Source organism: Centruroides sculpturatus, unplaced genomic scaffold (genome assembly GCF_000671375.1).
Source record: "Centruroides sculpturatus isolate CEXI.00-Female unplaced genomic scaffold, Cexi_2.0 scaffold112, whole genome shotgun sequence".
Taxonomy (NCBI): domain Eukaryota; kingdom Metazoa; phylum Arthropoda; class Arachnida; order Scorpiones; family Buthidae; genus Centruroides; species Centruroides sculpturatus.
In genome coordinates, this window is record NW_019384367.1 from 1,015,692 (window position 1) to 1,030,263 (window position 14,572).

Genomic DNA, 14,572 nt, shown 5'->3' on the forward strand with positions numbered 1-14,572 from the left:
AAGCTTATGATAGAGTCTCTACAAGTCTTATATGAGTTGCTTAGGAAGAAGAGAATAGGAGAGGAATATGTAAGTGTCTCTAACCTCTTCAGAAACAAGTTAAAATAGAATGTGGAGATGTAAGAAGCTTTAGGATAGAAGAAGGTATCTATCAAGGTTCAGTATTAAGACCATATCTTTTTATCTTAGTGATAGATGAACTGTTAGGGGAGGTATAGAACCATAGTGCGTGTTATCTGTAGATGCTGGTAGAGGAGATAGTAAAGATTAGAGGGTGACAGATTAGAGATTAGCAGAAAGAAAGCAGAGTTCATACATTTTGACTTTAGTGATAAGAGAAAATGCAGATTAGTTATTTGAAACATGGAAATAAAGAATTGAGAAATTTAAGTAATTAGAATTAATGTTATAGAGTAGAAAGTTAGACACAAATATAGTAAATAGAATCAGTATAAGGTGTATAGCAGAATACAAGTGGAGTACTTTATGACAGAAGAGGTACAGTTAAATTAGAAGAAAAGTTTTATAAGACAGTTATTAAGAGTGAAATGTTTATGGATCTAAATGTTAGGGAATGAAGAAATCACAAGCAAAAAGATGCAGGTAGCAGAAATGAGTGCACTTAGGTTTTGTGCACAGAATTAGGAATTAGCATATAAGTTATGGAAGATTAAATTTAATAATTAAAAAGATTACGGAAAATTTAATTTAATTTTAGAACATTCTGGAGGAAAAGATCAGCCTGGGAAAGGACTTGAACCTGCAACACCTGTGCAGACATGTTGCCAGTTATGCTACTCAGACCTCTGGGTATTGTAACAGAATATTCTAAAATTAAATTAAATTGATAAATTTAGTTATAATTATTAACAATAGATGGCTGACTAACCACCTATCACCTGCCAAAATAATTGTTTAGCTTAATAGCCCAATAAAGAAATCTGGCTTAAAAATTTGCTTGGTATTTAAAGTAATTATTGGGTTAGTTTGTACTTATTAGATGGGTTGAACATTTAGTTAGAAGAGAAGAGGATAAATTAGATAAATTAGAGAATTAGGAAGTAAAAGAAATAGAGATTTGCTTAGTTAGTTGGTTACAATGTGATCTGCTTAGGGCAGGGTCACCAAACTACAGCCTGCAAGGTCAGTTTTATCCAGCCCATCATCACACTGTGCCACAAATGAGCCAAAATATAATTATTTATATGGAAATATCATAGATTGTAGATAAACTTATTATGTAGAAAAAATTAAAATAAGTAAGTAAAAATGTCAAAATTGGTTCAATCTGATTTTTGCATTTGACAGTAATATAATTTTTAGGAAAATCAGTGAAATGATAAATTCACAGACTTTTTACAACTTTGGATATCAGAGTGCTTTTTGTGTAAGTACTGGCAATGAAGTTTCTAAGACAAGCAATTACGAGCTTGCTGCAGAGGTTGTGTTTGTGTATTGGTAAATAAATATATTTGTTTTCTTTATTTTTTGTGTATTCAGTATACTATATTGAACAAAATGGTTATGAGGCCCACACTTGTCATTCTTTCAGTTATCTGGTCCTCAGTGAAAAAAGTTTGGTGACCTCTGGTTTAGGAGGATGCCTGCTGGGAGGATTTTTATGGGAAAGTAGCTCCTATTTAGTTATTATAAACATGAAGAAAACATGGAAAACTACAACCTGTTAGTAAAGAGCAAACCCACAACAAACTATCAATGTTCAGTGGTTTTATCCACCAGGAAACTGAATACAGATGACCAAAGTTAAGAGAATTAGCAGGTAAGAGATTTAAAGGGGCAGGGATTGCACTAAATAGCACCAAAACTGCCACTTGGTGATAATTTATTGAAGTGGCAATAGAAATATAATACTGGCAATAAAAACTAGTCTGCTTATTTTGACATTTAGTGCGAAATTGAATCATAAAGCGCACTTCAGGAAAAACAGCAGAATGTCAAGCTCCTGTGAGATGGGAGTCCTGTGCACCTAGCCATGTCATGACATCATGTGGCAAGTTCAGACTTGAAAGCAGGAAAATAATGTTAAGAACCAAAAGCAGTTTTCATGTAATGTTACCTAGCATTTCCGGATTGGAGATTTTTTTGGGGCAACATTTTTTTCACTTTGATCTTTGTTCAGTAAACAAAAATTTTGACATGACAGAACATGTAAAATACTGTTTAAGCATTATGATCAGATGTGTTATTCAGTATTATTCATTAAAAAATTATTCCTATTTCTATGTGGCAGCTTAACATGTTATTTTTGCTTTCCAGACTCCAAACTGATAAGGCTACCAGCACCTGCATTAGTAAGTAAAACTGTTGCAATAAGTAATTTGAAGTGACAAAAAAAATTTGAACTGGCAAAATGGTTGGCAGTTATTTTAATTTTTCAGAGTGATTCCTGATGAAGTTACTGTTATGTTTATTGTCTCGAGGTTACAACCAAAGTGAGCGCTCAGGTACCGTTCCCGTGATGCATCAGCAACGATTGCCACCTGGCGGACTCACTAATATTTTACATTTTAACATTTTAATACAATACATATTACATCTCCCTTTCTTACACAAAGTCTTTGAAACGCGATGGCCTACGGATCACCCGGCCTGATCGAGTTGTCAAGTCTGTAGCCTCATTGCCGCTCACCTCCTGATTTTCCAACTGCTCATTCTCTGTGTCCTTTTCCTCACTACCACTATCCATGTTTTCTCCTTGTTCACTGGCCTGTTCTTCCTCACTTGGTTGATCCAACAATTCGCCTGAATGATTCTGTATGTTTCTAAATCTATTCACATCGAACTTCCTTAAAAATCTTCGGTTACGAATGAAGTATTTACTGTCTTTGTCTATGCGCACAATATAAGATCTTGGTCGATATCTGTCTATTTCTATTATTTCACCAGGCTCCCAGTTTCTTTTATCAATTTGGATCATCACTCGGTCATGTGGATTCAATGCTGTTAGGTCTCTAGCATTTCTGTCGAAATAGTGTTTCTGTATTTGTTGTCTTTGCAAATGGTTTTTTCTAAATTTGTCTACAACTATTCTGGGTTTCAAGAGATTATTCCTTGTGGGCACTTGCCCTCGCAACCTACGACCATAAAGAAGTTGTGCTGGGGATGGAATACCTCGACCTAAAGGTGTATTTCTGTATTCCAACAAGGTCAGATAAATGTCCTTTGAGTCATAGACTGCTTTCTTAAGTAATTTTTTGNTCGACTTTATCTGGATCAATTCTAATACCATCTTCTGACAAGATGTGTCCCACATATTTGACTTCCTTTAGTTTAAATTTGCACTTATCCTTATTGAACCTAATCCCCTTTTCTTCAGCTGTCTTCAGAACCAATTCTAAGATTCTATCATGTTCTTCTGAGTCCTTTGCATGAATGATAAGATCATCAATGTAAATCTTGACTCCTTCGATATGAGCAAAAATTTCTGTAAACGTTTTGCGAAAGATCTCAGGAGCATTAGTCAATCCAAAGGGTAGTCGCAGAAATCTATATCTCCCAAAAGGTGTACTAAAGGTTGTTAATTTTGATGAGCTATCTGCCAGTTCAATCTGCCAAAATCCCTTGTTTGCATCTAGGATAGAGAAAAATTTGGAACCTGCCATATCCCTTGTGATTTCCTCAAAGGTCGGTATTTCAAAATGTTCTCTCATTATCGAGTGATTCAAATTCTGTGGATCTAAACATATTCTCAGGGATCCATCAGATTTGCGAACTAGGACAATTGGGTTTACAAACTCTGTCGGTTCATCTATGCTGCATATAATTCCATCATTTATCATTCTCGTTAATTCTTTCTTTAATGGATTCATTAAGTTAAATGGTACTCGACGTGTAGGAACTACCACAGCCTTGTAGTCATCCTTTAATTTAAATTCACAGGGTTTTATTTTGATCCTGCCTATGCCTTCAAATACATTCCTATATTTAGTAAAATAATCACTTTCCATTTTTATTTCTAAGATATTTCGATTTCTCTGTAGTAAATTTAGTTTTTGAATAGTCCTAAAATAGGTGCTGCTTGGTCAGTTGTCTTGACTATTATAAAATTCAAAGTTCCTTAACTTTATCCTTAGTTCGTACTGTTAAATCACACGCTCCTAGCACCTTTAACCTATTTCCACCATAATTTGAAATTGTAATATTCGTTTTCTTTAGCAGTCTTCTTAGATTAAGAGTCTCAAAAATATATGCAGGGATTACATTAACGTGTGCACCAGTATCTATCTTAAAACTAACAGTTTTATGACAATCTAAAATTCTTAAAGTCTCTGACCAGTCTAGTTCAAGATTCTTACCTCTGCTTTCCAGTGACGCCAATACATAGTCGTTTGTACTCTCTGGCGCCATTTCCAGTACATTTATCATGTTATTTTGACACACTTTTGCAAAATGATTGTATTCCTTGCATTTATTACACTGTTTGCCCATTGCCAAACAGTTCGGTTTATTATGTCTATAACCACATCTCCCGCAATTCCGTTGTCTTCCTTGGAACTTATTTTCCGATCTTTGATATCCACGCCAATTGTTCTGTGTTCGATGGTTCTTTGTTTCTGCACGCGACCTATTTTCCTGATCACGTGATTCATTGAGACATTCTCTTGATTTTCCTTTTATCACGTTGACTTCTATATTCTTTGGTTGATTCGAGAAGAGTTTAATGTGACTCTCTGTCTGTTCGGTGGCTCTGCATATGTCGATTGCCTTTGTTAATGATAGCTCCGTTTCTCGCAGTAGACATTCCTTTACCTTCTGATCACGAATACCACTCACAATTCTATCTCTCAATAGTCGATCTCGCAAATTCCCAAACTCACAATTTATCGATAGCTTACGTAAGTCTGCTAAAAAATCGTCAAAGACTTCGCTCAGTCATTGCACACGAGTGTTGAACTTGTGACTCTCAACACTTTGGTTGCTTTTCGGAATAAAATACAACTCGAGTTTTTCTAGAATTACATTCGGTTGTTTTGCTTCTTCATCATTAAGTTCTAATGTTTCAAAAATTTCTAGTGCTTCTTCTCTCAAACAATGGAGCAAGATGGCAGCTTGAGTTTCATTGTTCTTCGTCGTGAGTTTGGTCGCCGTTGAATAAAGTAAGTAACTTTTCTTAAATTTCTTCCAATTCGCTCCTAAGTCACCTTCTACCAACATCGGTTTTGGAGGAGGAAGATTTTGAAACATGGACATGTCGAATCCAGTACGGGAGAATCTTTCGTCTTTCTCTAAACGTTTGTCGACTGTGCCATGTTATGTTTATTGTCTCAAAGTTACAACCAAAGTGAGCACTCAGGTACCATTCACGTGATGCATCAGCAACGATCTCCACCTGGCGGACTCACTAATATTTTACATTTTAACATTTCTAATACAATATACATTACAGTTGCACCTTCTTCCATTTCCAACAACATATCTTTGTGAAACAGGGTTTACCAGCTTGTTGGTTATCAAGTCTTAATACAGAAGTATACTTGTTGTGGAAGATGATCTTTGTTGTGCTCTTGCAAAGACTGCCCTGAGAATTTCTGATCTGGTGAGAAAGAAGCAATTTCAACCTTTGCACTGACATTGGCTTTTTAGGCATACTGTCACAATAGAAATAGATAAATAAATGAAACTCACGCCAAAATTGTATAGCTTCTTGATAAAAAGCACTGAGTTCAGCGTTAATACTGTATTAACGCTGAACTCAGTGCTTTTTATCAATTAGCTACTGTCACAAAATGTAGCAATGTAGTTTACTGTTGTTATATTAAGATTGTTACCCATGCTACTCCATTTCACAATATATAATTACATATTGTTTTTGTGATTAATCACTATGCTTTAATTATGTTCAATTTGTGACAATGAAAATACATCCTGCATCTATACTTACTATATAAAGAGACAACGTATTTTTCGTTTGTGACCACTAACCGTGAAAAGTACTGAACCAATCGTTATCAAATTTTAACTGTAGCATCTTTATGATCCCCGGAATGTTTACCACTAATCAAACCTGCAGATTTTTTATTAATTAAATAAAACTACAATGGATATCATCTAGGGTTAAGGCTTTTATGTCCAACAGATAGTGCTACGAGTATGACGCCCTAAGTTTGCTTTTCTGTGAGGATGAACTAAAGCAGATCATCTTCTATCTATCTATATAAATAAAAATGTAATGTTCGTTTGTTCCTACCAATTCCTTTGAAATTTTCACACAACGCTGCATTCGAATACGCACGTGTTTTTATATAATATACGTGTCGAAATTCCCCCCACTGGGGGGAGATGAACAGGATTAAGGCTTACCTTGAAGAACTTGGCTTCTATTATACTATTTTAGATGCGGGTTTTTGCGTTTTTGATTGCGTTTTAATAGAATACGCCAAGAGAATGTACACTAAGAAGAAATTTTTCGAAAAATTCCCCCCCCCACACGGGGGAAGTGTTATACATTTATATTAGATACATTTTGAGCCACAACAACGCGTGGCGGGGTCTGCTAGTATCACATATTTACATTAAGATTCATAACATTAACAAAATTACAGCAACAAAAATAATTTTATGGTTGGGGGTCACCACAACATGACAAACTGTATTAAAGGGTCGCTGTATTAGGAAGGTTGAGAACCACTGTTCTAAACCTTCTAATCTTAATTATTCTTCCTCTTTGGAAGTGAGAGTAACTTCCTAGAATTGTCAAACAATGAATGCGAGGTTTCCTGAAAGCACATGTGGGGAGAAAAAGAGACTGTTTAGTTGGTCCTTGTAGTGAGAGGACAAACAGGAGATTGGGAAGAGTTGTTGAGTACCCGAGAGATGGGTGGAGCCAATATGGAGGAAGAGAGACTCCAAACATTTTGGACCAATATTACAGTGTTGAAGTCGGCATCTGAACTTGACGAGTTTTGGGCTTGGATGGACAAATTGGACTAAAAATCTATAGAAATTGTCTTGGACTAAGAAAAGGTAAGCGGAAGTGTGAATTGTGCCCAAGGAAGTTTTCACATGGTCCCTCACAACATCAGAAAGACATTTATTCAACCTGGGATTTTATTCCATTCTGTCCACCATCTTTGATACTTCTTACCCCCTTTCTTCCAATTTCCTTTAGTGTAAATTAGTTTTAAGGATTAGTTATAAGGAGATTTTGGGTAATAAGTAATCTTGAGTTGTTTCTATGCATTGCAATATTTTGTAATTATCCAGCAAATGACTGTGTTTGGGTTGTTGCTGAATCATCTGTCCTAGAGTTTGCATTCATTGCCCATCCTGTACATGATTATACCACATAAAATATCAATAAATTGTGTTTTTAACATCTAATGCACATGTTTCTTTTTTTTTCTGGGTGTTTGCCTTAGTAAGCTAGCAAAATCCCTTTCATATCTCACACTATCTTCCATATTGAATACCATTCTATTTAAAAATGAGGATGACATTTTTAAAATATCAATGTAATGTATTGGCAACACTATTGCCTCAGAATATGGGAATATAATAAACAGCTAATGAAGAAACCCTTGTTCTTTGTCTGGTCATTGTAAAAGAAGTGCAATAAAGACAATTGTAAAGAATCATGAACTTGTTCTTTTCTTAGCAGTTAAGACATAATATTGGTGACAAGGATCAAATCTGACTTTTTTTCCTGTAAATTCTGTATTTCTGTAAGATTTCAGGTTATACATAAATTTTTGGGTGTATTGAAATATTCAACCCTAATATACTGGAAAGACATATGAAGAACACTTGGAGTTCTATCTACTAACAAATAATATCAATAACAAACAAAGAAACAAACATGATTCTTTTAACAGTAGTTGAATCATAGACTTACTGACTAATTAGGTTATTAGCTGCCCCAAAATTAGTGAATGATTTAAAATATGAAGAAATAATGGGATTGTTAAAAAATTACTTCAATCCTTAATCTAATGAAATAGTACAAAAAACTTTGTCTCTGGAAAAATGTTGTTCACTAGCATTACAGACTAGGGTATTAGACATTGCGCACAAGGGCCACCCAGGAATTATAGCCATGAAGCACTCAGGAGTAAAGTTTGGTGGGAAGAAATTGATAAAGATGTGGATAAGCGTGTTAAATCATATTCCTGCTATCAGCTGGTCCAAAAATCCATAAACCTGACACCTTTGTACAGAAATATAATGCCATGGGATACACTCGCTGTAGATCTATTAGATCCCCTTCAACAAAAGAATATTTGCTGGCAATCACTGATTATTATTATAGCAGAGTCTATGACACGGAAATTATCTACAGCACAAAAGCAGATACAATCTTGAAACACCTTACCAAAATATTTGCTAGACACGATTTTTCTTGCATAATCATTGCAGATGATGGTCCACAGTTTGTTAGTGTGGAATTAGAGATGGGCATGGCAACAAAGTATAACAAATAGGCATTCAGCTCCATCGTAGCCTCAAGCAAACAGGGAAGTGGAAAGACAAAACTGTAGTTTACTGAAAAGATTAAAAATCATGCATGCAGAAAACCGTAACTGGAAGGAAGAATTTATGATTATTTATTAATGTATTGTTCAGCACAACATTCTACAATGGGGATAAGTCCAACAGAATTATTGTTCAACCATAATGTGAAGATATAAACAAGCCATCTATTTCATATGATAAGTTCATAAATTCATAATTAATAGATGTCCTTCAGAGACAATAAGTTCGAACAGTCATTTCTTTAGGTAGTATAGAGCTCATGGATGGACTTGCAGCTTGAGTAATTTTGATGGCTTTATCATCGTTTGGAGTTGGAGTTGGTTGGATCTCTTGTAGAACAACTTTAGATCACTGATTTGGAGGAGTGGATGTAAAAGTTCTTCGTTTCCATAGGTAGTAGCGAAGTGCGTAAAAAAGACGCATATGATGATGATGACAAAACCAAAGCATCCAAGAATGATCGAGATGTTTAGGTTAAGGAGGTACCTTGTGTTCCTTGAAGTAACTGATCTAAGTCATACTTGACTTGTTTGTTTGACCTATCAGCCATTTTAATATCAGCATCAGAGTTGATTGACATGTCTTGTTTCCTTGGTTCTATTAATCGATTTTGTAAGCGTTGTAATTTTGTTGTATTTAGAATCTCTTGAATAGGAGGTATTACAAATCACGGAGCAATTTTGGTTTGAATGGTGGAGCGCATATGGAAATGTGAGGTGAGGATAATTCCTGGTAAGTATCCTACACATGCATTTGGTAATTGTATCAAGCCTGTATTATTCAATTTACTAATTGTGGAAGAATATGAAGGTGATCTATATTGTCTAGATGAGCATTTAATAGCTAGGACTAGAGGAGTGGGGGTAGAATATACCCATGTTCCTTGTTCATCTATTCTTTTAGAACAAAACTACCCAAGTTTAGCGATGATATTGGAGGCAATGAAGACCTAAGAGAGAGAGTTACATAGAGAAAGATAAGAGGAAAGGAGTACTATGATAAACAGTATAGGGTAAAGAAATGCGATTTGAAACCAGGTGATACTGTTCTCCTGTGGCAGAGAAAAAAAAATAAATTGAGTTGCGAGTTTGATTTAGCAAAATATCAAATAACTAGAAAAGCGGGAAATATGGTCACTGTAAAATCACCAACAAAGATTACTTTTACCAGGAATGTCTCCATGGTTAAAAGATTTATTCCAAACAAACATACACCACCAGAAACAACCCAAGAGAGATCTGGGGTTAGCTCAGAATCAGGGCCAACACTAGAAAACGAAGTGTCTACTGAGACATGGTCAGAAAACCACAGTGATCCTGCACGGATGCAAGACAACCCTCCAAAAGCAGTATAGACAAGCGAAACAGAGTATGATGAGAGTAGCAAATCACGAAAAGAACACAAAGCTCCTTTATCCTATATCAACTACATCATGTATTAATTACCAAATTATATGTTGTGCTTACTTTATGATATATTTACATTAACTTTGACTCCTGTAAGTAAACATCACTATTTAACCTGTTATGTAATTGGGCTATGTAAAAGAAAAGAAGTGCTTTTATCTGACTGGCAACATAGTCAACCCAGCGGGCTAGGCAGCATTGTGTTGTAATAAGCACGTGGTGAGGGTTGATTTTTCACAGAGAGACGGGTATATAAAACAAATAAGACGTGCTTTATTTTTTCTTGTGAACATATACAGGAAAGGTTCTTGTTGATTCCGACCTCCTGACTCCTTACTTCAAACAAAAGAACAAACAACACCTATTTCGATTCACAGTCGAGCAAGAACTTTCGCGATACAAAGAGATACTTAATTTCTAACTTAAACCTACTTATATCTAAAAAGAAAAGGAAAAAGAAAAAGAAAGTTAGATTAGAAGAGAGAAACAGATATATATTTTTAGGAAGGAACGGGTACCCGAGTTGGTGATTGAGGTAGCGGCTGCTGGATGACTTCGTCTTGGGATTTTTCCTTTTGGGGACAGATCGCATGCAAGAATGGATAAAAATGTCTTTTATCTTTGGCTTACCAATGTCCTTATCAACGCTACTTCTTTCTTACGTGCTCTTCGTGACTCTTTCAGTCGAAGCAACACCGACCTGGAGACCTCTCTCCGACGGTCTTCCCTCTTCTAGGTCCAAAGCCAAAAGTACTCACTTAGTCTCTCACTTGCCCTCTGGGCTATTTCTAATCCTTTGTCTCCTAATTAGGTCACCGACCACCCACACTTGGACGAAAGTTCCAAAAAGTATAGACAAAGGAACACAGAACAAAGAAAGAAGGAAAGATAGAAAATCATATATATACATATATATAAAAATATAACAAAAAAATATATTTGTGTACCACCACAATTGGAATGTGAACCAGGTCAGTGAAGGTCGAGGATGTAAAATGTTGTGCTAAAATAAAGACTAACCACAATATACTGTATACGTTAAATTGTGTTAAGTGGGCTACATACCACTATATTTTATATTTAAAATATATTGATTGATAACTTTTGAATTAGAAAAAGAATAGAATGTTGCAGTATTTTTCTATAAATAAGAAATTTCATTTCTTTCAAACTGCAATGTATTTTGAATTATATGCAGAATAAATCACAATAAAAATAAAGTTTCGAATAACTTTTCTTTGCAAAATTATATCAGAACTAATCACAATTCATATTGTAAACCAATGGTGGGCAACCCCCGGCCTGTGAAAAGTTTCTATCAGGCCTGCAAGATGTTTAGAAGAAATTATGAATAAATATTTTTTGATGTAATTCGTCTAGTTTAAATTGAATATTAAACACACATAAAAACATGTATGTTCATAATTTAATACTAATGTTAAAACTAACATCCATTAAAGCATCTTTCCCTTCAAATGTCCCCACTCATAACAACTATTTTTGTTGTGCAGTATATTCTTATTCTGTCTATGTGTAAGATCAAAGCCGAATATCTAATGTTGTAATTTGTGGTAACTGAGTGAATTGTCACTGGGTTTTAAAAAGAACTATTTATTTGAAATTGAAATTAATTTATTTAAACGTAATAACAAAAATTTCTTTAATAATTTTAATAACAATATTTATAAATATTTATTCAGTTTTTATAGCAAAATGGCATCAAACAACAGTATGAAAAGAAAAGTNGCCGCAGAACTTCCAAGATCGCAGACATCTTGTAAGCTTCTTTCGTGTTTAATAAACGGTTGTGTTGTTTGTAAACGAAGCATCTATCTCTGACTCAACTGCTTCCACATGTCATAGAATGTTACCGCTCGGCAATCCAAACGGCAAGGGAGACGACGACAATACATATCGCCTATTATCGTTCCTCGAAAGTTTTTTTAATTTCTCCCCCCCTCGGCCCCCACATCATTATATATTTTGACAGCTAACAATTCAAGGCTTATTTGTAAAAAATTTTGTTTGATTCTGTGTGTGAGGTTCCAGAACGAGTCAAAACTAAAATTTAATTTTACATGTTAAAAGCAAAAATGCTATTTGTCAAGTCTGACCAAAGGTCATATTAGTTATGTAAGGGAGACGAGAAAAATAAACCTGTAGTTGTCAAAACAAATGTGACAGGAAGACAAATGACGTAATGGATCAGGAGGAACGTTGGCCGGGGAAGATGAAACTCTGGCACGAGCACTCCTAAACAATTGATTGAAGTTAAAAAGTTGAAAAAGGGGACAGATATAATGGACAGAAAAACATTGCATACGATCATTAAATTCCAAAAATTGACTGAAAATAAAAACAACGAAGCTAAATTATGATCATATGGCTTACAGTTTTATCAACAAACTTCAGTCAGAGTCAACAAAAAAATATTGGACAGACACCACGAAACGAACCTTTCTCATGACCCGATCAACTCTCGGTTTTCACCTAGAAACAAAAGAGAGACCAATTGAGTAGTGAGGAAGAGTATACAGGACCAATCAAAAGGCGAGATTCGAGGGAAAATTCCTATAAAAACCCTGAAACTCAACGTTGAATGGCTGATTTTCACCTAATGTAATTACACCTATTCTGTGTCATTTGCATCTTGTAATGGAACTTTGATGTCAATAACCAACTTCAACGAGCCATCATCAAACAGACTATATCATTGTCATCATCATCATCATCTCTGCCCCAGGGCTGTTTTGAACCAACTATATCCATCACCAGACATCATGAAACATAGAGACAGTGAGCGGATAAGTGAACTCTGTTATTTTGGACAGTCTGGCACTGTTGAACTGCCTTTTGACATCAACCACCTGTCAACATTTGTGTAAGCCATACTTTACTATAATAAACTATAATAAACGGTTTTGTCGCAAGGACACGTGTTATCTTTGCTTCACCACCAGTATCACCACCAACATATAATCAGTCCTTAGGCTTTTCCTGACATGCAATTAACTGTTTGCCCCTGTAAGTCGGCTTTATTACATGTGTAATTTCTTTTTTTTTGGTGTCTCATCAAATATGGAAAAATGAAAGTAGCGTTTTTGGCATATTTTGCTTTTCTATTGCCAAAAAAATAAAAATGCTGTTCAAGCAAGAAAAAAATTGTGTGACATGTATTAGGCTCACCGTAAGCGGGTGTGCAAGGGGTGCACCACACGTTCACGTGATGCATCAGCAACGATCGCCACCTGGCGGTCTCACTAATATTTTACATTTTAACATTTCCAATACAATACACATTACATCTCCCTTTCTTACACAAAGTCTTTGAAACGCAATGGCCTATGGATCACCTGGCCTGATTGAGTTGTCAAGTCCGTAGCCTCATTGCTGTTCACCTCCTGATTTTCCAACTGCTCATTCTCTGTGTCCTTTTCCTCTCTACCACTATCCATGTTTTCTCCTTGTTCACTGGCCTGTTCATCCTCACTTGGTTGATCCAACAATTCGCCTGAATGATTCTGTATGTTTCTAAATCTATTCACATCGAACTTCCTTAAAAATCTTCAGTTACGAATGAAGTATTTACCATCTTTGTCTATGCGCACAATATAAGATCTTGGTCGATATCTGTCTATTTTTATTATTTCACCAGGCTCCCAGTTTCTTTTATCAATTTGGATCATCACTTGGTCATGTGGATTTAATGCTGTTAGGTCTCTAGCATTTCTATCGAAATAGTGTTTCTGTACTTGTTGTCTTTGCAAATGGTTTTTTCTAAATTTGTCTACAACTATTCTGGGTTTCAAGAGATTATTCCTTGTGGGCACTTGCCCTCGCAACCTATGACCATACAGAAGATGTGCTGGGGATGGAATACCTCGACCTAAAGGTGTATTTCTATATTCCAACAAGGTCAGATAAATGTCCTTTGAGTCATAGACTGCTTTCTTAAGTAATTTTTTGATAGTCTGCACATGCCGTTCAATAAAACCATTAGACTGAGGATTTTGTGGAGAGCTTGTCTTATGTGTTATTTTCCAGTGTTTTAGAAATTGTTGAAAATGTTTGTTTACAAACTGGGTATCATTACCTGAGTATATAATTTCTGGCTTGCCATGTCTGGAAAATATCGATTTCATAGCTTCAACTATTCTGGAATGAGTGGTGTTCTGATTCATACAATAAACTTCTGGAAATTGTGAAAATGTATCTATTACTAGTAGATAGTCTTTACCAAATAAATGACAGATATCAGTTGTGACAATTTCCCACGGTCTTGTGGACAGTTCTCTGGTAATAAGCGTTTCTTTCGGATTTGAATTTTGATACTTTAGACATGCTGGACAGTTCCTGACAACATCAATTATTTCTTTTTCCATGAACGGCCAAAAGACATGTTCTTTTGCTCTCCATAATGTTTTACTGATTCCCATGTGATTATAATGTAGNGAATTAGTCTAGAATCGGTTAATTTTATAGAAGAAAACCTTTCGAACAGCCTTAGTCCGTAAAGTTCCCACCTATCGGGCTGCGATTGGCTCATGTATTTAATCATTCATACAACGTAAAATTCAATTAGCGTGGAATGTATCTAAGCGTTATAGGGGGGTCTACTGTAGTTCTGACTCTTTTCGAGTCTTTTGCACAAATAAGAAGTTTTGCTCAGAGACAAG

General features: G+C 35.4%; 1 protein-coding gene and 1 pseudogene across 1 annotated transcript; both read right to left on the reverse strand.

Annotated features, from left to right (window-relative positions):
• Positions 1–1,780: 1,780 nt before the first annotated feature.
• Positions 1,781–14,344, reverse strand: LOC111613007 (uncharacterized protein K02A2.6-like). Its single transcript, XM_023354305.1, has 2 exons — positions 13,857–14,344; positions 1,781–3,212 (listed from the first exon to the last, which is right to left on the reverse strand). Exons 1-2 carry the CDS (start codon positions 14,330–14,332, stop codon positions 2,567–2,569), a joined length of 1,122 nt encoding a protein of 373 aa, XP_023210073.1. The 5' UTR covers positions 14,333–14,344; the 3' UTR covers positions 1,781–2,566.
• LOC111612997 lies at positions 3,226–5,990 on the reverse strand (annotated as a pseudogene).
• Positions 14,345–14,572: the final 228 nt, after the last annotated feature.

What these genes read in the sequence shown, in the direction of transcription:
- LOC111613007 (XM_023354305.1), bottom strand. Translation starts at nt 14,332, where the DNA reads ATGGGAATCAGTAAAACATTATGGAGAGCAAAAGAACATGTCTTTTGG.